Source organism: Manis javanica, chromosome 13 (genome assembly GCF_040802235.1).
Source record: "Manis javanica isolate MJ-LG chromosome 13, MJ_LKY, whole genome shotgun sequence".
In the NCBI taxonomy this organism is placed as follows: Eukaryota; Metazoa; Chordata; class Mammalia; order Pholidota; family Manidae; genus Manis; species Manis javanica.
This window is the reverse complement of record NC_133168.1, coordinates 38,653,791-38,678,942: the sequence shown is the minus strand read 5'-3', so window position 1 is coordinate 38,678,942 and position 25,152 is coordinate 38,653,791. Positions and strand designations below refer to the sequence as shown.

The window sequence follows — 25,152 nt, the reverse complement described above, 5'->3', positions numbered from 1 at the left end:
CCTGGCATTGTGCCTGGGGCAGTATACATAGATTTTCTTCTTTATGAGAAACTATTTCTTGGGGGTAAATTTATGTTGCCATACATGTGTTTTAAATGTGGGCTGGAAGGTTGTAGCCCCAGAGATTTCTTAAGTGCCTAGATAAGGAATAAATTTTGCAAATTACAAATGTGTTCAATTTGGCTTTCCAAAGCTACAATTCTGAGACCAATTGTGCCTTCCTAATTTGGGAATATTTTCTTTCTGGTTTTTATTTTGACATGTACCCTGATATCTCCTTTCATTGCTATTTCTAGCATCCCATGGGACCTGCTTCCATGGTTGTCATAGTACAGAAAAACACTCAAGAAAACCAGGAACTCGGTGCTTTCATAAAGCATTTTTTTTTATTTGAAAACATTATACAAGCATTACATTGCCACAGCCAGTCCATAGGGGAGCATGCAAATATCAAAAATGGAGAGTTTATTCAACTTATCTGTGTAAATTTCCTTTTTGGTTCATATTTTCCATTTGCAATGTCTGGAATAGTGTGCTTTGTTATGTGGCTTGACAATAGAATCCTACCCATGGGGTAAAATCTGTACTGGTAGCTAGCTGGGGACTACTAAATGGTTATAAATCAAAACAAACCCAAAACAAACAATACTACACGCTTGTCAAAAGGTTAATAGCACAAGTTAGCAATCTCTAAACTAAACACTCAAACATTTCATGGGACATAGTGGTGCAAATTTTCCCAATGCCTGGTTTACCTGGTTGCGTGTTTCATGGTTTGGAGCTGTGGGAAGGTGTGTCCCAGGCAAGCGCAGTCCCCAGTGCAAGTTTTCATCAAAGAGTGAGGACCAACAAGTGGTCTCTGTAGGGGTTTAGGAAAGCTGTGGTTTGCTCTCAGATCACTCTATGCAATATGCCCAGTATACCCAATCAAATTCTATACATATTGCTTAAGTCCCATTTGTGGATGAGAGGGGTGGTGGATGGGGAAGCTGAAGTTTTTGCTGGTGTCTACTGAGGTTATGAAATTTCAGAAACAAAACAACTATAGTTAATGTTTTCCCACTCCCATTCCCACCCCACTCCAAAAGGATCACTGTTTTTGCACAGGGAAAGAGTTTGTTCTTTGCTATTTTTTTTTCTGAGGGTCTCTTTGGAACACCTGATCCTGGGTAACTCAGTGTTACCAGCCTTCTAAATGAAGATGACCCACACGGTAAGGGACCCCAGGGACGTGAAAGTCTTGTGTACAAGGACACTGGGTGATAAAGGGTAAACAGTGAATTCACTTTAACATTCACACTTGGTTTCCATACAATGGAGTCAATTAAAATATCCTAGAAAATAATTCAGATAGCAACTTTTAGCCATCTGTTGATTACAAACTCTTTTGAAATTAAATTTAAAAAAATCCCAGTCCAGAGTCAACTTATACATACTTTCATCCACTTATTTCTCATACTAAGCATCTACAAATTAGTGTAGAAAAATGAATAAAGAAAGATTAAAACATTTGGCTTAAAATAAATACTAAAAATGCAATAAATCAAGCAAATTATGTAAAACAAAGGAATGTAAACACAAAAATAAAACCACAGTCTTTAAAGGTCTTCTGATCTGAATGGACAAAATTTTCAGAGAAAGGTATTTAATTGGCTTACAAGGTAGCAGAGAGTAGACATTGGCAAAGTGATTTTGACTTGATACAGCTTTAACATGGATTTTTTTTTTCCCCACAGAAAATAAAACTTTTTTAAGGGGACTGAACAGGGATGACCATAAAATCTGCATATCATAGAAGATAATTTTCTTTCCCGTCTCCAAGGGCAAGACCACCCACCCTGGGCAGAAGGCAGCAAAGGGGCCACATGGTGACGACTGACGGTATAGGATGCTTTTGCCTGTGGACTTAGGCCTTGTTCAGGCGATGTGGGAGTCCCGACTAAGTGGCAATCTGTTCTACTTTTCAGGGTCCCCTCCGCTCTTTTGCTGTGCTTGCTTAAGATGTAATGATTTGAATTGCCCTAAGTTTCATAAACAGTTATTTTTCCTATACAAACTCTGTAACTCCAAGGGGGTGGGGTCTTTATGAATGGTACTGAAGCCAGCCAAATTTAAAGGTGGTTTCACATACTGACATGTAGAATCTATTTTAAATCATAGAGGCCTGTGGTATTTTTTCATTTCCTGTGTTTGAAAAAGGGCTATTTTAAGGGCAACAAAATTAGACTGGTGACATTTCCCTCAAAGCCTTATCAGGACACTGTAATATTTTCTGTATCCATAAGAATGTTATATTGATATATTCTGCTATTGAATGGATGCCAAATATAACCAAAATACCAGATTTTTTCACAGGTGATTCCTTTACTCCTACAAAATGGCCAGACAAATCGAGCTATTGTCAGAGATGGCTCCATATCAGCAACTTGACTTTGCTGGGATGCCTCACCAATGATAACTCCACAATAAATATAACTGCCACACTGGCGTATTTCAAAAAGGGTATCACACAATGAAAAGAGCAGAGGACCGTAGCTTTTCCTAATGCCTTGATTAATTTCCACATTATCGCTAAAGAAATCTAGAAAAAAAGGAAAATCGATATATTTTTTGAAGAGAGGAGAGGGAGGGGCAGAAAGATTGAAAAAAAGATGTATATACATTACCCTAAACACAAATGATATTACTTCTGGAGTTTCCAATGAGCCACAGAAATGAAACACTCTTTATCCTGTTATTACAGGAACTTGATTAGCAGAATCACATGGCACAACAGAAAGGCAATGGCCTGGAGTAATCAGAGATTGAAATATAAAAAGGCTGAAATGTTTGTTTTATGTCTATTCCTAGAATAGAGAATCATATGTTCAGTTGCCCCTCCCCACAAGGGTCACAGCACAAAATACTTAGCGAGCAGGCGATCCAGCAGGTAACAGAGGAAAACATTAGCCACCAGGTCCCTAGGGTAAGGAAACTTCTCAGGGGTGGAGCTCCAGTGGCATGCAGCACTCAGATAGACTGTGCAAAAAAATAAAGTATGATTCTTAAAAAGTGACTTGCTGTAGAAAAGTGGGATTTATGTTAACTACATGTGGGTCTGGCAATAGTTCTCATCAGGAGTACAAAACATCCCCCTGAAAGTCAGTGTAATAACAGTAACAATAATAATACAAGTAATAATAATAATACTTGCTTCTGGTTCAAAAATTTTCACAGGAATTAATGCAGGGCATTGTGATCAGCTTATGCACTAGCTAGGCGTCTCTCCAAATCAGGTCGTTGGAGCCTGTGCCTCCAGTGATGTTTAGCTTGTGCCTCTTACAAGCTTCAGTATTTGCTACCTTGCAGTCCACTTGCGTAAACCGCACCTAAGAAATACCTTTCTCTATGTACAATACAGAGATGATGGGCAAACAAATGGCCACTGAGTTGTGCCCAGTGAGTAGGTAGGGCCTCCTCCTAGGCCACACGAACGCGGGGCTCCTCCTCAGTCTCCTGGCCCAGGCTGGTGTAGGTGACCGAAGGCTCCACCTGGGATGAGCTCGGTAAGTCCACAACAGGTGCGGAAGGATTGCGGAACTGCTTGTAGACCCGGGGGTCCTGGGCTATGTATGTGGAGGTGGAGGAGTAGAGCACCAGCCCGATGAGGATGGTGAAGAAAGACAGGAGATAAAGTCCTGAAAACTAAACACACAACAGCAAAGTCATTTAGCAGCCATGGCTGAGCCACTTAAACCTTAACAAGGCGCCGAGGGAAAGAGCAGAGCTGCTGCTTCTCAGCACAGGCAGCTGGACCAGTTGGCCAGCGCTCTTGATGGAGAGTCAATGTTCTCTTCCTGGCTGGTTGCTCTCATCGATTCTCCTTGTCTGTTTTTCTCCACTCTGGAGCTAACACAGAGGAACACTTGGCTAATTGTCCCTAATGTGCCAGTCTAAGCAGCTGACGTGGGAGGACTAGATAAGCACAAATTAAAACATCAAGTTAAAAGCAAAAAATGTCCAACATCACTCAACAATGAGTTGGCTGGTTATGGCTTCATTAAACCCAGAAGAAATATAGACATTCCATTTAATGCTGTATGAAGCCAGAAACACCAAACTCTTCCCTGCACTGGGCACTCCTGTTCTACCTTAATCCAATTCAGACACTGTCTTCCCAGTAAGAATTGTTACTAACTTTGGAACTTTCTTTGCAAAATCAGATTATACCTCTATGGAAAGGAATAGTATAGCATTCTATTCTTTCACAACTAATCTGAAAGCAAAACCAAAAAACCAAACAGGTTTATATTATATATATATATATATATATATAATATTCTGCTTCCCCAAGTACTTGCTTGATAATTCACAGAGATTTGTGGGGGGGAGGGGGGAGAAAAAGAAAATAATGGTTTATATAAGAATTTACATATATCTTTGGAAAACTATTTCTGGACTCTCTTGAATGGTTACACTGGAAGTAGTCCCTCTAGTAATTATGAGGGGAGAGTAAAGTAACAACATGAGTGTTGCTATTTCTATTGTTCCTTTCATTCATTTATTCATTCTTTCATTCAACTAGTAGTTTCTTGTATGCTTCTCTGTATCAAACGTTGAGCTCCAAATTGGGGTAAGAGAAACGAAAACATGGTCCTTGCCATCAAGGATTTGACAGTCAAAGTGGAGAAACAGAGGCACAGATGGATAAAAGTAATACAATGCACCTGTGGCATGCCCAGTTTCCTTTAGTCAATAGCTGCTGTCCCAGTCTTGGCCACATGCTGTAGCATGGGGGAAAAAAGAGGGATCAATTTCATTATCTTGTTTTATTTTTGATGATCATATTCTAGAAGAACCAAAAATTGGTAAAAGGCAAAAATTAATTGAAAGCTGGAAGAACAGGAAAAGGATTCAGAGTCTATAATGTAAGTTGCAAGGAGAGGCAGGCTTGAAAATGGGCCATAGAAAAGATATTCCTGAGGCTAAAAGCCCCTGTGGTGGTGTGCTTCATTCCTTCTTTTTCTCCTTCCCTCTCCCTCTCCCGCCCCCTCCTCCTCCTGTTTTTTCTCTGTCTCTCTCATAGCAGCAATGTAGCCAAGACTAAAGATGACATTCTGATTTTCTTTCTAGAGCATTCCTCATCGTGACCTTCAATTCCTTTATTCTTCACATTCAATCCATACAATAACACCTCATCAAATGGATTTATATACTAGACTCGGCTTGTAACAGCTTCACTTAATTATCTTGAAATAATTCTGCTTTTCCCAGTGAAAATAAATGTGCTTTATTCTTTGATTTATGAATTTGTTTGTAAAATAAAACGGTAGGAAAAGAAGACCACTAACTTGGTACTCAATATGGGATCTCAGAAAACCTATCTATCCCTGAACTTGCTTCCTGAAATTCTACATTCAAGAACTTTACCTTTTACTGAAACTTTGGTGAATGAAAAGGGTTTGGTTCTAACATTACCACTGTTTCAAATATTTTGTTACTGACTTTCATTTTCAAAACTCCACTCATGGGTCTCTAGTTTCAAGTGAAGAACTGTAAAGGGGTTGGGGGTGAGCCTGCCTCTACTGCAGCAGTTGGAGGCAGAGAGATTAGAATAGGCCTTTGAGGTTAGAACTGCACTCTAACCACAAACTGGATTCAAATCCTGGGCCCACTACTTTATAATTGTCATTTTGGACAAATTCCTTAACCTTTCATGTCTGAGTTTCCTTATCAGTAAAGTGGGGATAATAACTGTACCTGCTACATAGGGTGGCTAAAAAGGTTAAATTAGATAAAGCATGTAAGCACACATTGAATCAGGAGCAAACATTCAATTATATTAGCTTCATCGTAACTGTTATTGTTTTGTTGTTATTATTATAGCACTATCTTTTTTTTTTTTTAGGTGAGCAAGACAAAGGCTTTTATTTAGAGATAAAGCGAGAGGACAGAGCTCCTGGCTCACACCAGGAGGAGACAAGAGAGCCCCTATAGCACTATCTTATAAACAGTGATTATATGACTGTCACTACTCTTCTATAATTATTGACTAAGTTGACTTTTTCCTATAGTTCCCTTAACTAAGGGACTGTCCCATTTTTGACCAGTGTCAAGTGCAGAGCCTGGCATAGTGTAGGCATCTACTGTTATTTGCCTTGTTTTCATTTTGCATGCATGAATGCATTTAATCATGGAGAAGTTTTAGACCAAAGAAACAATAAGAGATCAGCTGGTACCAATGGTGTATTTCAAATTTTGCAGCTTTAAACTCAACAATCCAATGTCATTTCTCATTTATAAAATGCTAAATTCACAAACTCATTGAAAGGGAAGTCATAGTACTGATCCTTAGTCATTACTCCAAAGGCCATCTTCAAATCTGGAGTCAGGGGTGAGTGATAAGACAAGGAATTGGCAGGGGCCATGCAGAACACAAGAGTCTGGGTAGAAGACTGAAGGATGCTGCTCGGTGGGTTGGCACTGCAGTTTTCATAAACTTGGGATGGACAGGATTTGGCAACTGAAATAGTGTAGGGATAGGGACAAGAAAGGATCTGATACAGGGGGTCCAGTGAGAAGGTTTTGAATTCCCCTCACTTTCTGATTCTGTATCCTGTATTCTGACTTGACCAATATGACAAGTATTTTAAAATTCATTTTTGTAAAGCTAATGCCTTTGCCAATATATGAAATAATACCTGAATTATCCCTTTTTAAGATATGGAATGATCAAGTTGAATGAGAAATCCACTACAAAGTGTTTTCCTGGAACATAGCTTTAGAATGACAACACATACTTTATTTCCAATGCATTATACAGAATTCATTCTAAACTTGTTCAAAATACAGATAGCATGGGATTTTATATTACAGAGACATCTTGGAAGTCACCCAAGGAGTTTTATTAATAGATGCTAGAGAAAGTTTTATTTAACACAAGCCCAAATAGGGAGCAGTAAAAACAAGCATTATGATTAATTTGGATAAATACTGAATATTAGAAATAATGACAGAAAGATTTGATTTTTTAAAAGGAAAAAGTTTCACCTTTTCTCTCTTTGTAGATTGACAGAAAAAAGAAAATTTAATCAGGGTAACTAATAGAATGACTCTCAGTTTTGGAAACTGACAGAGCATCTGTTTAAAAAACCAAATAATCAAGCAAAAATTCTGTATATTCTAGGCTGTTAATTTGTTAACTGCAAAGAAATACTCATACCTAGCTCCCTAAGCAAAGAGAGCAAGAACTGCTCTGGATCACTACAGGAAGCCTGAAAGCCAATTCCAAGTCATAGATAAGTTACAGGTAACTTTCAGGTCAGAGCCTGCTGCCCTCATCTGAGAACATGGGCTGTTGTCTGAAGTGGGCTTTGTAGTCCTCCTCCCAGCCAATTGTCACCCATCAGAAGGGTTCCTGCTGCACACTCACCTCTACCTACATTTTATGTGAATTGTAGCTTTGAGAGGCTGAGACAGGATGCACCCTGCATTAAACACTACTACAGTGCACATACTGTGTACTTTGCTGAGTTTTTCCATCTTGACGGGCCTCTTTGCTAACAAGGGTCAGAAAGCGCTCAGAGTATATAATAAGAATGTCTGTGTATTGCTTAGAATGATCTGTCTGGATGCAAGCCATTGTCCAGAAGGGCATGGTTGGAAGAGTAATGATAGGGTTCAAAGTTTGCTAACCTTCAACTAGGGATTAAACCTACATTTTAACACACTGGCATCTTAATATAATTTCTCTTTAGCTAATGGGACATTCAGCAGAACAGTTTAGGAAGAAACAAATTTTCATTTTAGCTTTGGTATTAAACATCTAAGTTCATTTTTTTATTGAAGTATAGTAGATATACAATCTTATATTGGTTTCAAGTATACAAAACAGTGGCTCAATAGTTACCCATATTATTGAATACTTACTCCAACTAAAGCAGTTACTATCTGTCAACACAGAAAGATGTTACAGTATCATTGGCTATATTCTGCAGGCTGTACTACCGTCCCCGTGACCAACTTATATTATGAATGAGAATTTTTGTGCCCCTTTATCCCCCTCACTCACCCCAGCCACCCACTCCAGTTCCTCTCCCATGATAACCACTAATCACTTCTTGGTGGGTCTATGAGTCTACTGCTATTTTGTTTATTTTATTCTGTTTTCTTTGCAGATTCCACAAATAAGTAAAATCATATGGTATTTGTCTTTCTCCACCTGGCTTACTTCACTGGGCATAATATCATTTAGATCCATCCATGTTGTTGCAAATGGCAGGATTTATATTCTTTTTATGGCTGAATAATATTCCATTGTGTATATGTACAACATCTTCTTTATTCATTCATCAATTGTTGGACTGTCTGGATGCTTCCATACCTTGGCTATTGTAAATAATGTGGCAATTAACATAGCAGTGCACATATCTTGTAGAATAAGATATTTTGTTTTCTTTGGGTAAATGCCTAGAAGTGGAATAACTGGGTCATACAGTATTTCTATTTTCAGTTTTTTTGAGGGTCCACACTGCTTTCCACAGTGGCTGCACCAACTGACATTCTCACCAATAGTATAGGATAGTTCCTTTTTCTCCACATCCTTGCCAACACTTGTTACTTCTTATCTTTTAGATAGTGGCCTTTCTAGCTTCTAGCTGATGTGAGATGATATGTCATTGTGGTTTTAATTTGCATTTCCCTGATGATTAGTGATGTGGAGCATCTTTTCACGTGTCTGTTGGCCATCTGTAGTTCTACTTTGGAAAAATGTCTGTTCACATCCTCTGCCCATTTTTTAATTGGGTTATTAATATTTTTTTTGGTGTAGAGGTGTATGAGTTCTTTACATATTTTGGATGTTAATATCTTATTGGATGAATAATTTATGAATATATTCTCCTATACTGTAGGTTGCCTTTTTGTTCTACTGATGGTGTCATTTGCTGCACAGAAGCTTTTAGTTTGATGTAGTCCTACTTGTTCATTTTTATTTGGTTTCCTTTGCCTGAGATGTGTCCAGAAAAAAATTGCTCATGCTTATACTTGAGAGTTTTGTCTAAGATTTCTTCTAAGAGTTTTATGGTTTCATGATTTACAGTCATATCTTCGATCCATTTCAAATATACCTTTGTGTGTGGAGTTAGATAGTAATTCAGTTTCATTCTCTTCTATGTAACTGTCCAGTTTTCCCAACACCAGTCATTGAAAAAACTATCTTTTCTCCATTGTATAGTCACAGCTCCTTTACCATGTATTAACTGACCATATATGCATGGTTTATATCTGGGCTCTCTATTCTGTTCCATTGGTCTGCTCTTGTGCCAGTACCATACTGTTTTGATTACTGTAGCTTTGAAGTATAGCTTGAAGTCAGGAAGTGTAATACCCCCAGCTTTGTTCTTCTTTTTCAGGATTGCTTTGGCCATTCAGGGTTTTTGGTGGTTCCATACATATTTCAGGATTATTTGCTCAAGTTCACTGAAAAACATTGTTGGTATTTGTTAGGGATTGCATTGGATCTGTAAATTGCTTTGGGCAAATGGCCATTTTGACAATATTAATTCTTCCTATCCATGAATATGGGATATATTTCCATTTATTTGTGTTTTCTTTAATTTCTCTCATGAGTGTCTTATAGTTTTCAAAGTATAGGTCTTTCACCTCCTTGGTTAAGTTTATGCCTAGGTATTTTATTCTTTTTGATGCAACTGTAAAAGGAGTTGTTTTCCTGATGCCTCTTTCTGCTAGTTCTTTATTAGGAATGCAATAGATTTCTGTGTATTAATTTTATATCTTGCAACTTTCCTGAATCCAGTTATTAGTTCTAAGTTTTTTGGTGGAGTCTTTTGGGTTTTCTATATATAGTATCATGTCTTCAATAAATAGTCACAGTTTTACTTCGTCCTTACCAATTTGGATGCCTTTATCTCTCTGTGTTGTCTCATTGCCACGGCTAGGACCTCCAATATTACGTTGAACAAAAGTGGTGAGTGATCTTGGAAGAAAAGCTTTTAGCTTTTCATGACTGAGTATGATATTAGCTGTGGGTTAGTCATATATGGCCTTTATTATGTTGAGGTATGTACCACCTATGCTCATTTGTGTTGAGCATTTTTATCATGAATAGATGTTGAATTTTGCTAAATGTTTTATCAACATCTATTGAGATGATCATATGGCTTTTATCCTTCTTTTTGTGAATGTGGTGTAGGATGTTGATTGATTTACAAATATTGGACCATCCTTGCATCCATGGAATAAATCCCACTTTGTTGTGATGGATGATCCTTTTGATGTATTTTTTAATTAGGTTTGCTAATATTTTGTTGAGGATTTTGCATCTATATTCATCAGGGATATTGGTCTACAATTTTCTTTTTTTGTAGTGTCTTTGTCTGGTTTTGTTATTAGAGTGATGTTGGCCTCATAGAATGAGTTTGGAAATATTCTGTACTCTTCTACTTTTTAGAATACTTTAAGAAGTTTGGTTATTAGCTCTTTAAATGTTTGGTAGAATTCAGTTATGAAACCATCTGGTTCTGGTTTGTTTGTTGGGAGTGTTCTGATTATCAGTTACATTTTGTTACTCATAATTGGTCTGCTCATATTTTCTGTTTCTTTCTGGGTCAGTCTTGGGAGGTTGTATTTTTCTAGGAGTTTGTCCATTTCTTCTAGGTTGTCCAATTTATTGTCATACAATTTTTCATAGAATTCTCTAAAATTCTTTGTCTTTCTGTGATATCCTTTGTAACTATTTTTTCTTTCTGATTTTGTTTATCTGTGTCGTCTTTCTTGATAAGTCTGGCTGGGATTTGTCTATTTTGTTTATTTTTTCAAAGAACCATTGATTTCATTGATTTTTTTCTATTGTTTTATTCTTCTCTATTTTATTTATTTATTTTTACTCTGACTTTTATTATGTCCCTCCTTTTACTAACTTTGGGCTTCATTTGTTGTTCTTTTCCTAGTTTATTTAATTATGAGTTTAGACTATTTATTTTGAATGTTCTTGTTTCTTGAGGTAGGCCTATATTGCTATGTACTTCCCTCTTAGAACTGCTTTTGCAGCATCCTGCACATTTTGGACTGTTATATTTTTGTTTTCATTTTTCTCCATGTATTGCTTGATTTCTGTTTTGATTTGTTCACTGATCCATTGATTATTTAGAAATGTGTTGTTTAGCTTCCATGTGTTTGTGGGTTTTTTGTCTTCTTCATGTACTTTATTTCTAGTTTCACATCATTGTAGTCTGAGAAGATGCTTGATAAGATTTCAATCTTTTAAAATTTATTGAGGCCCTTTTTGTGGCATAGTATGTGATCTATTTTGGAGAACATTCCATGTACACTTGAGAAAAATATGTATCCTGCTGCTTTTGGGTGGAATGTTCTGTAGATACCTGTTAAGTCCACCTGATCTAATGCTGTGCTCAGTGCTTGTTTCCTTACTTATTTTCTGTCCAGCTGAGCTGTCCAGTGATGTAAGTGGCATGTGAAATGTCCCTTAATATGAAAATATGAATGAATTTCAGTCTATTTCTCACTTAGTTCTGTTAGCATTTGTTTTTATATATTTAGATGCTCCTGTGTTGTGTGCATAGTTATTTATAATTATTTATCCTCTTGTTGGACCGACCACTTTATCATTATGTAATGTCCTTGTCTCTTGTTATTTTTTTGTTTTGAAGTCTATTTTGTCTGATATGAGTACTGCCACTCCTACTTTTTTCTACCTATTATTTGCATGAAATAATTTTTTCCATCCCTTCACTTTCAGTCTTTGTATATCTTCAGGTTTGAAATGAGTTTTTTGTAGGCAGCATATAAGTAGGTATTGTTTTTTTATCCATTCTGCCACCATATGTCTTTTGACTGGGGCTTTTAGTAGATTTACATTTAAGTTAATCATTGATAAGTATGTGTGTATTGCCATTTTATTAATTGTTTTCTGTTTTTTATAGCTCCCCTCTGTTCCTCTCTTCCTCTTTTATACTCTTCTTTTGTTTATTGATGGTTTTCTTCAATTTTGTGATTGAATTTCTCTTTTTAAATTTTTTGTGTATTTATTATAGGCTTTGGGCCTGTGGTTGCTGTATGGGACATGGAAGTTTACTAACCATATTAACCATCTATATTAAGTTGATGATTGCTCTATTTCAAACACTAAAATCTAAAAGTACTTCATTTCCTTTTCCTTCTCCATATTTTATGTATTAGAAGTCATAATCTGCACTTTTTGTGAATCCTTTGACTGATTTTCTATATAGTTGCTTTTATTACTTTTGTTTTGCTTTAATTTCATGCTTGCTTAGCAAGTAATTGGTCTACTGCCTTTACTGTGGGTTTATTTTCACTGGTGAGAACTATTTAGGCTTAGAAGTCACCTTTACATATTCTTAATGCCAGTTTAGTAATGGTGAATTCCTTGAGCCTTTATTTATCTGGGAAATGTTTAATCTCTCCTTCAAATTTGAATGATAATATTGCTGGGTAGAGGATTTGGGGTTGAAGGTCCTTCTGCTACTATACATTAAATATTTTGTGCCACTCCTTTCTGGCCTGTAAAGTTTCTGCTGAGAAGTCTGATGATAGCCTGATAGGGTTTCCCTTATAAGTAATTTGGTTTTTCTCTATCTGGCTGCTTTCAATACCCTCTCCTACTCCTTGATCTTTGTCTTTTTAATTATTATATGTCTTTGTGTTGTCTTCCTGGGGTTTCTTTTGCTAGGGGTTCTCTGCATTTGCAGGACCTGGGTGCCTATTTTCTTCCCTAGACTGGGGATGCTTTCAGCAATTATTTCTTCATAAAGACTTTCTACCCCTTTGTCTCTCCCCTCTCCTCTTGTACTACTATTGTGTGAATATTTTTTGATTTGGAATTGTCACACAGCTCTCTTAGCATCCTTTCATTTCTAGAGATTCTTTTTTCTCTCTGTTTCTCAGTTCGTTGTGTTCCTGTTCTCTAATTTCCATCTCACTGTCTCCTCTACTTGCAGCTATCTATTATTCATTCCCTCCATTGTATATTTCATTTCAGTTACTGTATTCTTCATGTCTGAGTGCCTTTTTTTCAACTCTTCTCTTTGTTGAAGCCCTCCCTGAGATCTTCAATAATTTTCTGCAGATCTGTGAGCATATTTATGACTGCTACCTTGAAATCTTTATCATGAAGATTGGTGACCTTCATTTAATTTAGCCCTCTTTCTGGTGTCTTATCCTATACATTTGTTTGAAACATATTCCTTTGCCTCCTATTTCCCCAGGTTTCTGTGTTTCTTCCTTTGTGTCAGATATGCTATGCTCTTGGTCTAGAGAATAACAGCCTTATGTAGAAGGTGTCCCAGAAGCTCAAGACTCTTTACTCACCTCTGCCTGGTTCTTCTTTGTGGTGGAGCCCCAGTTGCTGTTGGTAGACTGTCTGCCAGCAGTGGCTGATTTCTGTCTGTAGGAGAAGCTTGCCTCAGCCAGCCCTTTGTGAGCAGAGCCGCCGTGCTTCTGCTAGGATCATTGTGGGTGGGCTGCCCTCTGACTGCCCTGCAGTGATGGCAGAACTGCTAGGCTGATGTGGTGGGCCAGGCAGGTGCACAAGGGAGCATGGCAGTGCTGGGCTTTTAGCAAGCAAGAAAGAGCATTTGGAGCTCACTGGAGAAGGAACCTCCCCAGTTGGGCTGAGAAAGTGCTGAGAAATATGGGAAAGCCTCCCTCTGCCTGCCAGGTGACAAAGCTTCCCTCTTCCTGCCAGGCAGCAAAGTCTGACTGCAGGTGAGCAGGTGGATATGCAGGGTGGCACCTTGGGGCTGAGCTGTCAGCAAGGGGGATGGAGTGCTTGGGGCTCCCATGAGCACGTGACCAGTTGGGATGAGGAAGGCCAGGGGAAGTGTTGTCCTGCCCTTTCTCCTGCAGAGAGAACTCCATCCAACCCTCACTCCTCTGGCACCCTTCCCACTGCTGGTTAATTTTTCAAACTGCTGCATCTGTGTTGGGTCTTAGTGGTACTGAGGGATTGTGCCTGTCCTACACAAGCAGCAGGAATCTCAGCCTCCCATTGTGCTCCAACCTCTTCTTGGTGTCCATCCCCATTAATCAACAAAGCTTGATGTAATATACTCTCATGTTTCTAGAGCAGATCTCCAGGGTCAGGTGTGCAAAGTTTCTGCATGCATATCCTCTCCTTGCTTTGTTTTTCTTCCTCTCACCTCTGGGCTGGGATGGGGGAAGGCTTGGGGTCCTGATAGATCATGGCTCTGCCACTTTACCCTACTCTGTGTATCATTATCTTCTTCCCCAGGTGTAAGTTGTCTGTTCTGCAGTGTTCAGATCATCTTCAGGGTTAGTTGTATTTGCTGTAGCTGCTTCCTTAGTGTGTATGTGTGGGAGGAGGTATCTGCCTTACCTTCCTACTTAAATTTGAATAAAAGAGTGACTCTAATGGGCCTAAGCCTATACAAGTAGAAAACGACATGGTTTGAAATACATTTCAAAGTACATTTATAAATATATGAACCAGAATGCATGAGGAAGAGAAAATTTTCAAAGGTAGCTTTCTTTTTCTAGGTTGAGCAAAAATATTGCAGGGATGAGCAGGGGAGAACATGAGCAATCCTCAGCGAGGCATAAAGTGGAGTATGAAATTCTATTTTTATGTACCAGCCTCTTCTATATGGGAAGTGTACTTTAAAAAGAAGCCTTTTATGAGGCAGAAGAATCTGGTACAGTCAAAAATCACTCAGACAACCCCAGAGAGAGGGCCTGGTGAGATAGATATAACCAACTTCCTGAAAAAGAATTCAAAATAAGTCATAACCATGCTGATGGACCGGCAGGGAAATATGCAAGAGCTAAGGGATGAAGTTTGGAGGGAAATAACAGAAATGAAATAATCAGTATAAGGTTTTAAGAGCAGACTGGACTAGGTGCAAGAGACTGTTAATGGAATAGAAATCAGAGAACAAGAATACTGAGAAGCTGAGGCAGAGAGAGATAAAATGATGTCTAGGAATGAAAGAATATTAAGAGAACTGTGTGACCAAATCAAATGGAACAAAATTCACATTATAGGGGTGCCAGAAGAAGAAGAAGAAGAGAGAAAAAAGGATAGAAAGTGTATTTGAAGAAATAATTGCTGAAAACTTCCCAAAAATGGGAAAGAAGATAGTCTCTCAGACCATGGAAGCCCACAGATCTCCCAACACAAGGGACCCAAGGAGGACAACACCAAGACATATAATAATTAAAATTGCAAAGATCAAGGCAAGGACAGAAAGGCAGCCAGAGAGACAAAAAAGATCACCTACAAAGGAAAACCCATCAGGCTATCATCAGACTTCTCAACAGCAACCTCACAGGCCAGAAGAGAATGGTATGATATATTTAATGCAATGAAACAGAAGGGTGTTGAACCAAGGATACTGTATCCAGCATGATTATCATTTAAATTTGAAGGAGGTATTAAACAATTTCCAGATAAGCAAAAGTTGAGGGAATTTACCTCCCACAAAACACCTCTACAGGGTATTTTAAAGGGACTGCTCTAGGTGGAAGCACTCCTAAGGTTAAATAGATGTCACCAAGAAAATAAGATCACAGCAAAGAAAGCAGACCAACCAAATACTAACTAAAGAGAAAAAATAAAATCAACTATTCCAAAAAAGCAGTCAAAGGAAACACAAAAGAGTACAGAATGAAACACCTAACATATAAAGAGTGGAAGAAGAAGAATAAGAAGGGAGAGAAATAAAGAATCATCAGGCTGTGTTTATAATAGCTTAATAAGCAAGTTAAGTTAGATAGTTAGATAGTAAGGAAGCTAATCTTGAACCTTTGGTAACCATGAATCTATAGTCTGCAATGGCAATGAGTACATATCTATCAATAATCACCCTAAATGTAAATGGACTTAATAGATCAATCAAAAGACACAGAGTAATAGAATGGATAAAAAAGCAAGACCCATCTATATGCTGCTTACAAGAGACTCATCTCAAACCCAAAGATATACACAGACTAAAAGTGAAGGGACGGAAAAAAATATTTCATGCAAACAATCAGGAGAAAAAAGCACGTGTTGCAGTACTAGTATCAGACAAAATAGACTTCAAAACAAAGAAAGTAACAAGAGATAAAGAAAGACATTACATAACAATAAAGGGGGTAGTCCAAGAAGAGGATATAACCATTATGAATATATATGCACCCAACACAGGAGCACCAACATATGTGAAACAAATACTAACAGAATTTAAGGAGGAAATAGGATGTAATGCATTCATTTTAGGAGACTTCCTAAAATGGGGCTGAGCTGTCAGCAAGTGTCACATCACTCACTCTAAAGAACAGATCCACCAGACAGAAAATAAGTAAGGACACAGAGGCACTGAACAACACACTAGAACAGATATACCTAACAGACACCTACAGGACTGTACACCCAAAAGCAGCAGGATACACATTCTTCTCAAGTGCACATGGAACATTTTCCAGAATAGATGACATAATAGGCCACAAACCTCAGTAAATTCAAAAAGATTGAAATTCTACCAATCAACTTCTCAGACCACAAAGGTATAAACTAGAAATAAATTGCACAAGGAAAACAAAAAGGCTCACAAACACATGGAGGCTTAAAAACATGCTCCTAAATAATGAATGGATCAATGACCAAATTAAAATAGAGTTCAAGGAATATATGGAGACAACTGACAACAACAGCATAAAGCCCCAACTTCTGTGGAACACAGTGAAGGCAGTTCTAAGAGGAAAGTATATTGCAATCCAGGCCTATTTAAAGAAGGAAGTACAATCCCAAATGAATAGTTTAAAGTCACAATTACTAAAACTGGAAAAAGAACAAATGAAGCCCAAAGTCAGCAGAAGGAGGGACATAATAAAGATCAGAGAAGAAATAAATAAAATTGAGAAGAATAAAACAATAGAAAAAAATCAATGGAGCTAAGAGCTGGTTCTTTGAGAAAAAAAATAGATAACCCCCTAGCCAGACTTATTAAGAGAAAAAGAGAATCTACACACATAAACAAAATCAGAAATGAGAAAGAAAAAATCACAATGGTCCCCACAGAAATACAAAGAATATTAGAGAATACTACGAGAATCTATATGCTAACAAGCTGGAAAACCTAGAAGAAAGGGACAACTTCCTAGAAAAATACAACCTTCTAAGACTGACCAAGGAAGAAACAGAAAATCTAAACAGACCAATTACCAGCAATGAAATTGAATTGGTAATCAAAAAACTACCCAAGAACAAAACACCCAGGCCATATGGATGGATTCACCACTGAATTTTATCAGACATATAGAGAAGACATAATATCCATTATCCTTACAGTTTTCCAAAAAATTGAAGAGGAGGGAAAACTTCCACACTCATTCTACGAAGCCAGGATCACTCTAATACCAAAACCAGGCAAAGACCATACCAAAAAAGAAAATTACAGACCAATATCCCTGATGAACACAGATACAAAAATACTCAACAAATATTACCAAATCAAATTCAAAAATACATCAAGAGGATCATACACCATGATCAAGTGGGATTCATCTCAGAGATGCAAGGATGGTACATTAGAAAATCCATCAACATTATCCACCACATCAACAAAAAGAAGGACAAAAACCACATGACCATCTCCATTGATGCTGAAAAAGCATTTGACAAAATTCAACATCCATTCATGATAAAAAACTCTCAACAAAATGGGTATAGAGGGGGGCAAGTACCTCATCATAATAAAGGCCATATATGACAAACGACAGCCAACATCATACTAAACAGTGAGAAGCTGAAAGCTTTTCACCTAAGATAGGGAACAAGACAAGGATGCCCACTCTCCCCACTCTATTCAACATAGTTCTGGAGGTCCTAGCCACAGTAATCAGACAAAACAAAGAAATAAAAGACATCCAGATTGGTAAAGAAGAAGTCAAACTGTCACTATTTGCAGATGACATGATATTGTACATAAAAAACCCTAAAGACTCCACTCCAAAACTCCACTCCAGAACTAATATCTGAATTCAGCAAAGTTGCAGGATACAAAATTAATGCACAGAAATCTGTTGCTTTCCTATACACTAATGATGAGCTAGCAGAAACAGAAAGCAGGAAAACAATTCCATTCACAATTGCATCAAAAAGAATAAAATACCTAGGAATAAATGTAACCACGGAAGTGAAAGACCTATACCCTGAAAACTACAAGACACTCTTAAGAGAAATTAAAGAGGACACTAACAAATGGAAACTCATCCCATGCTCTTGGTTAGGAAGAATTAATATTGTCAAAATGGCCATCCTGCCTAAGCAATCTAAAGATTCAGTGCAATCCCTATCAAAATACCAACAGCATTCTTCAACAAACTGGAAGAAATCATTCTAAAATTCATATGGATCCACAAAAGACCCCAAATAGCCAAAGCAATCCTGAGAAGGAAGAATAAAGCAGGGGGGATCTCACTTCCCAAGTTCAAGTTCTACTACAAAGCCACAGTAATCAAAACAATTTCGTACTGGCACAAGAACAGACCCACAGACCAGTGGAACAGAATAGAGAGTTAAGATATTAACCCAAACATATACGGTTAATTAATATATGATAAAGGAGCCATGGATAGAAAATGGGGAAATGACAGCATCTTCAACAGCTGGTGTTGGCAAAACTGGACAGCTACATGTAAGAGAATGAAACTGGATCATTGTCTAACCCCATACAGAAAAGTAAATTCAAAATGGATCAACGACCTGAATGTAAGCCATGAAACCATAAAATTCTTAGAAAAATACATAGGCAAAAATCTCTTGGACATAAAGATGAGCAACTTCTTCATGAACATATCTCTCTGGGCAAGTGGAACAAAAGCAAAAATGAACAAGTGGGACTATATCAAGCTGAAAACCTTCTGTACACCAAAGGACACCATCAATAGAACAAAAAGACATCCTACAGTATGGGAGAATATATTCATAAATGACATATCTGATAAAGGATTGACATCTAAAATATATAAAGAGCTCACGCACCTCAACAAACAAAAGGCAAATAATCCCATTAAAAAATGGTCAGAGGATCTGAACAGACACTTCTCCAAAGAAGAAATTCAGATGGCCAACAGGCACATGAAAAGATGCTCCACATTGCTAATCATCAGAGAAATGCAAATTAAAACCACAATGAGATATCACCTCACACCAGTTAGGATGGCCACCATTCAAAAGACGAACAACAAATGTTGTTGAGGATGTGGAGAAAGGGGTGCCCTCCTACACTGCTGGTGGGAATGTAAATTAGTTCAACCATTGTGGAAAGCAGTATGGAGGTTCCTCCAAAAACTCAAAATAGAAATACATTCGACACATGAATTCCACTCCTAGGAATTTACCTTACAAATGCAGCAGGCCAGTTTGAAAAAAACATATGAACTCCTATGTTTATTGCAGCACTATTTACAATAGCCAAGAAACGGAAGCAACCTAAGTGCCCATCGGTAGATGAATGGATAAAGAAGATGTGGTCCATGTACACAATGGAATATTATTCAGCCATAAGAAGAAAACAAATCCTACCATTTGCGATAACATGGATGGAGTTAGAGGGTAGTATGCTTAGTGAAATAAGCCAGGCAGAAAAAGACAAGTATCAAATTATTTCATTCTTATGTGGAGTACAAAAACAAAGAAAAACACTGAAGGAACCAAACAGGAGCAGACTTACAGAACCCAAGAATGGACTAACAGTTACCAAAGGGAAAGGGTCTGGGGAGTGTGTGTGGGCAGGGAGGCACAAGGGGGAAAAAGGGGCATTATGATTAGCAGACATATTGTAGGGGGGCACAGGGAGGGCTGTACAACACAAAGAAAACAAGTAGTGATGCTGTACCATATTACTACGCTGATGGACAGTGACTATAATGGGGTATGTGGTGGGGACTTGATGATGGGGAAAGTCTAGTAACCATAATGTTTCTCATGTAATTGTAGATTAATGATACTAAAAAAAAAAAAAAGAAGCCTTTTATGGTTTTTGCCTCTGTGTAATATGGCTTTTAAAAGGTTCCTGATGTTGATGTTGGACTCTGATCATTTTGCTCAGTGACTCTATTTGTGCTTGTTAATGATCACAATAATTTTGTTTTAACATATAATGGTAGGTTAAAAAATTCTTTTAGCTCTTAAAGGGAGCTTTATCACAGTTCTATCTCCAGAAAGAAAATGAAGATTCAATGGAATAAAAAGAAACTATGTCACGTTTGAAAGGTAGAAGACCTGGAAAAGAGTAATTAGTATGGTTTCTTAGGAATGGACCTAAGATCCAATTTGGATCTAACTTGGGAAGCTAAGAAAGCCCAGAGAAATTACAATTGAAGTAGGGAAGTTTAAATTAGAAAGAACAAAAGATACAGATAAAGAAAATTTCTCAAGAGCTAGAAAGAAATGTGAGTACAGAACTTGGATAACAACAAAAAAATTCTGTTCTAAATTTTCCCAGCACATCCACATCTATGGGACACCACTGCTGAACTGAGAGGATTTGCCTTTTGAACTTTTCTTGAGAGACGCCAAGTAGTGGAAAGAACATTACACCTAAAGGCATCTCATGTATGGCAGGTGAGCAAGGCACAATGCTTTCAAGCCCTCAAGTGTTCCCAAAACTATCTGTGATGATTGGAGGAAGAAAACACCAAATATTTCAGGCCACAGGTCAAGGATATTATTGCTAAAACTTCAAAAGACTTGAATTAATTCAAGGATATTTCTAAGTGTTTACAGACATGGTTTTTAATGCGGAGGTATTTCACATAAACAAAGGCTATGTGGCCACAATTCTGATTTCCTCACTAGTTCTTATTCAAGCTTATTTTGAACAGATACAGATGTAATTAAACCTTTCCACAGTTTAAACTCTTTAACATAAAATATCTGGGAGAGCAGTCTGGGAATCTGCAACCCTAGCAGCTGCTTCAGAGGTCAATGCAACTAGACACAAATAGAATGACAAAGGGCAGTGATCAGTTCTTCCCAGGGTTACAGGGCACAGGCTGGTGAATGTGAGGTTCAAGGGCTGCTAGGGAGAACTGCCATGCAGGGAGACTGGCCTGGAAATTCCAGCAACAAGTTATGCCTAGGAAAAATTTTAATTAAGTTTGTGAAAACTGTTCTGAATAATCTGCCAGGTAAAACAGTCTTTCCCTTAGAATTCCAAACTGTGCAATATAAGATAAATCAGCTGGCACATCTAACAGTGACTTTTAGACCAAGAAAGAATAAATAAGCCAAATTCTGTTTCACATAGAACCAGATTATACAGTTTGGAGATCTTAGATACCAAGGTAGTTTAAAAGATTCATCAGTGACTTAAGTAAAGCAGAATGCCAATTAAAAGAGTGAATCATAATGAAATATAATGTTGCTGTAGTGGAATGTCTAAGTCTAAATATTATGGGCTAATAAGATTGGATTATATAACTAAAAGGAAAGCCCAAGGTCTCTTGAGTCTCCACTTGATATGTGGATTGAAGGGTGGACTCCTTGGCAACAGCCAATCTGTGCAGTGTCCTGGAGTGGGCAGGAGACGACAGCTCACCATCTCTCAGCAGCTACGTGTGTCTCAGAGGGTAGCGGACCACAACTTGAGCCTGGGAGAGGAATGCTCAGGAACCAGAGAAAGCTGGTCATTGCTGGGCAGGCTGCAAGCCATGGTCTGGTTGGGATCCTGGGATGCAAGGCTCCGCCTGGTCCTGATCTATTGCTGCTTGCTCTGAGCCAGTGGCTATTCCGGGCAAGGAAACTAGACAGACCTGGCTCCACAGAAATGCCAACATAAACAAGTTGATGCTTGATCTCCTAATTTTGGCTCTTCACTAAACTGAAGTTCATTTTTATTATTATTAAGAGTAGAAAAAATGCAAAAGTTTGGTTGCTGAGTTTACTGAACTAGAAATAAATTGCCAGAGAGGCCAGAGATTTTTCAAATTCTTTGGATCTGTCTTATTATTGCTCTGTCTCCTACTCTTGCTTCCTCTCATTTCTCCTCTTCCTCATTCCTTTATTTTTTTTAAGAGAAAAAATGGCTAAAAATCTTTGGTTAAATGTTGCGACATTTATTTCTTCTAACTCATAGAATGAAAAATACCAAAAGTGGGCATGGCACACAATCTACCACCAAACACCAAAATCTACCACCAAACACTAAAACACAAAATGTTTTAGTGCCACCAAGGCTACTGACCTCCTCTTCCTCCTCTCTATTCTTTCTCCAACTAGGAGAGAGGAAATGACCTCAAATTCATGCTACTTTAATCAAGACAGAAAATAAATCAATGAGAGCCTCAGTCAGAATGCCAAATGGTCTCTATCTGTATCAGAAAACCACGGCATGGCTACGATTTACATACTTGGGAAACAGTTTTCCCTCCACGTCATGCGAAGGAGAGAAGCAGCACTCAGGGCCCTTGCCTCTCTGTGGCCCAACACCATCACCCAGGGCAGGTCCGTGTCTTCCCCAACCGCAATCCCAGTTTGGTTGATGAGGCTTGCTGTTTGGTTTGCAAAAACAATTCATTTGGCAGTATAATCTGTGCAGCTGATCACATCTGAGGCTAGTAAGGCTTCTATCTTCCCCTGTGAATAATTTCACACATGAGCACAGCAACAAGGAACTAAAAATGGGTTTCTGCCATTATCTTTTACATGACAAGCAGACATTTTCACTTGGTTGATGAATTGATAGAAATCCTCATCCACACAGATATCTATTCTCTGCAGTTCAGCAAAAGACAATAATAGCCAAGCCAGAAGTAGAATACAAGAGGGGCTACTCTGTGGGAGTGTTTAATTATAAGTTCAGTTACAGCAAAGGCCATTTAATAGCTCATTTGTGTCCCCTTCCCATACATTATTTTTATTATCACTAGTCAAAAAGGGATGACATCTGTGTGCAATGTACACTGAACAGTGGCCTTCTCTCCCACATTTGGACCCTTGCATCATAAGACATCCATTTTTCTTACACACAACACAGAGGTGGCATGCTGGGCTGAAGTTATTTTGCAGGAGAATGAATTTAAAGCCAGGGAAAGATACTTAGTTTAAACAAGTGTTAGTGTTGCAGCTCAATAAGACTCAAAATCACCTGTTCCATTACAATGGAATCAAGAGGTGGAAATTGAAATGGCACAGCTCACTATTTCCCCTACTGATCAACTAGTGAAAGTTTTGCTTCCTGTCACTGCAACTTTATGCTCTGCTAATCTAAGAGTCCTAGTTCCAAAGGGATGATCATATGTTTCCACCAGAAGACACAACAATGATTCCACTGAATTAAAAGTTAAGACTGCCACCCAGCCACTTTAGGTTCTTCATGCTCCTCAGTTAACAAAGAAGAGAGTTCTTGTCACTGTGCTGGATGGGGTGATTAATCTTGGTCACCAAGCGGAAACTGGGTGGCTGCTTCCTTCACAATGCTGGTAAAGAAGAGTATGTCTGGGACACAGGAGATCCCTGTGGCATATCTTAGTATCACCATGCCTTGTAATTAATGTCAGTGGAAATTTCAACAACCCAATAGAGACAGGATTACTAATGACACAGCCCTTTCAGGAACAAAGACTGGGTTGCCCCACCAGGTAAAGAACCATGATCACTGAGGTACTTGCTGAGGACAAATGGAATACAGAACGGGTATTGGAAGAAAGTAGTTATAAGTACCAGCTACAGGAACATGACCAGTTACAGAAATGAGGACTATAATTGTCATGAGTATTTATTCCTTATTTTGTCATGAATATGTGTGTGTATATAAAATATCTTTTCTTTTTTCTCATATCACCTTATCAGATAAGATGTACTGACTTTATATCATATAGTATTTCAGTTCAGTGTATCAAAGAGAAGACTGAACATCACTCAAGATGTCTGCATCCTCTTCCAGTGAAAAGGTTAGTGTGTTTTCATTTGTGTTCACGATACTTGTATCATGGTAGGCAAAAGTATGACCTTGTTATCGTCTTTATTTTGAGATAAGTATGATTTGAAGAGTTGTGCATATGGGTGTCAAGTTGACAAGACATAGACTTGTGACAGTTAACATATGTGCCAATTTGGCTAAGCCATAGTACCTAGGTTTGGGCAGACACCAGTCTAGATGTTGCTAGGAAGGTATTTTTAGATGATATTAGCACTTAAATCACTAGACTTCATGAAATGGATGAGCCTCATGTAATTAGTTGAAAGTCTTACAAGAAAGAGTGAGGTTGCCTGAGCAAGAAGGAATTCTGCATTTGGACTTGAGCTGCAACACCAACTCTTCCCTGGGTCACCAGCCTGCCAGCCTACCCTGCAGTCCTGTGAGCCATTGCCTTCAAATAATTTCTCTATATTTCTCTATCTCTAGATTTGGTGATAGAAGATACTGATAGATAGATAGATAGATATAGGACTGTCTAGAGACAGTGATGATAGAGATAGATAGGTATTCAAACACATTGGTTCTATTTCTCTGGGGAATCCTGACTAAGGCAACTGATAACAAAAAAAAATCTGTTACATTAAAGTCTTTATGCTGATATGGAAGCAACCTAAATGTCCATCAGTAGATGAATGGATAAAGAAGAGGTGGTACATATACACAATGGAATACTATTCAGCCATAAGAAAGAAAGAAATCCTACCATTTGCAACAACATGGATGGAGCTAGAGGGTATTATGCTCAGTGAAATAAGCCAGGCAGAGAAAGACAAGTACCAAACTATTTCACTCATGTGTGGAGTATAACAACAAAGCAAAACTGAAGGAAGAAAACAGCAGCAGACTCACAGACTCCAAAAAGGGACTAGCGGTTACCAATGGGGAGGGGTAGGGGAAGGTGGGTGGGAAGGGAGGGAGAAGGAGATTGAGGGGTATTATGATTAGTGCACATGGTGTGTGTGGGTGTCACGGGGAAGACAGTGTAGCATAGAGAAGACAAGTAGGGACTCTGTGGCATCTTACTACACTGATGGACAGTGACTGCAATGGGGTATGGGGGGACTCAATAATATGGGTGAATGTAGTAACCACATTGTTTTTCTTGTGAAATCTTCATGTGATTGTATATCAGTGATGCCTTAATGAAAAAAGAAAAAGAAAAAAAAGAGGTCTTTATGCTGATGTAAAC

General features: G+C 38.2%; 1 protein-coding gene across 2 annotated transcripts in view; it reads right to left on the bottom strand.

Moving 5' to 3' along the window:
- Window positions 1-377: 377 nt before the first annotated feature.
- Window positions 378-25,152, bottom strand: part of SLC35F1 (solute carrier family 35 member F1) — a 473,584-nt gene continuing 448,809 nt past the window's right edge. For both annotated transcript variants that reach the window (XM_036993351.2, XM_036993363.2), the window contains exon 8: window positions 378-3,684. In XM_036993351.2, the coding sequence (XP_036849246.1) occupies window positions 3,460-3,684 (225 nt within the window). In that variant the 3' untranslated portion in view covers window positions 378-3,459. The remainder of the gene's footprint in view (window positions 3,685-25,152) is intronic.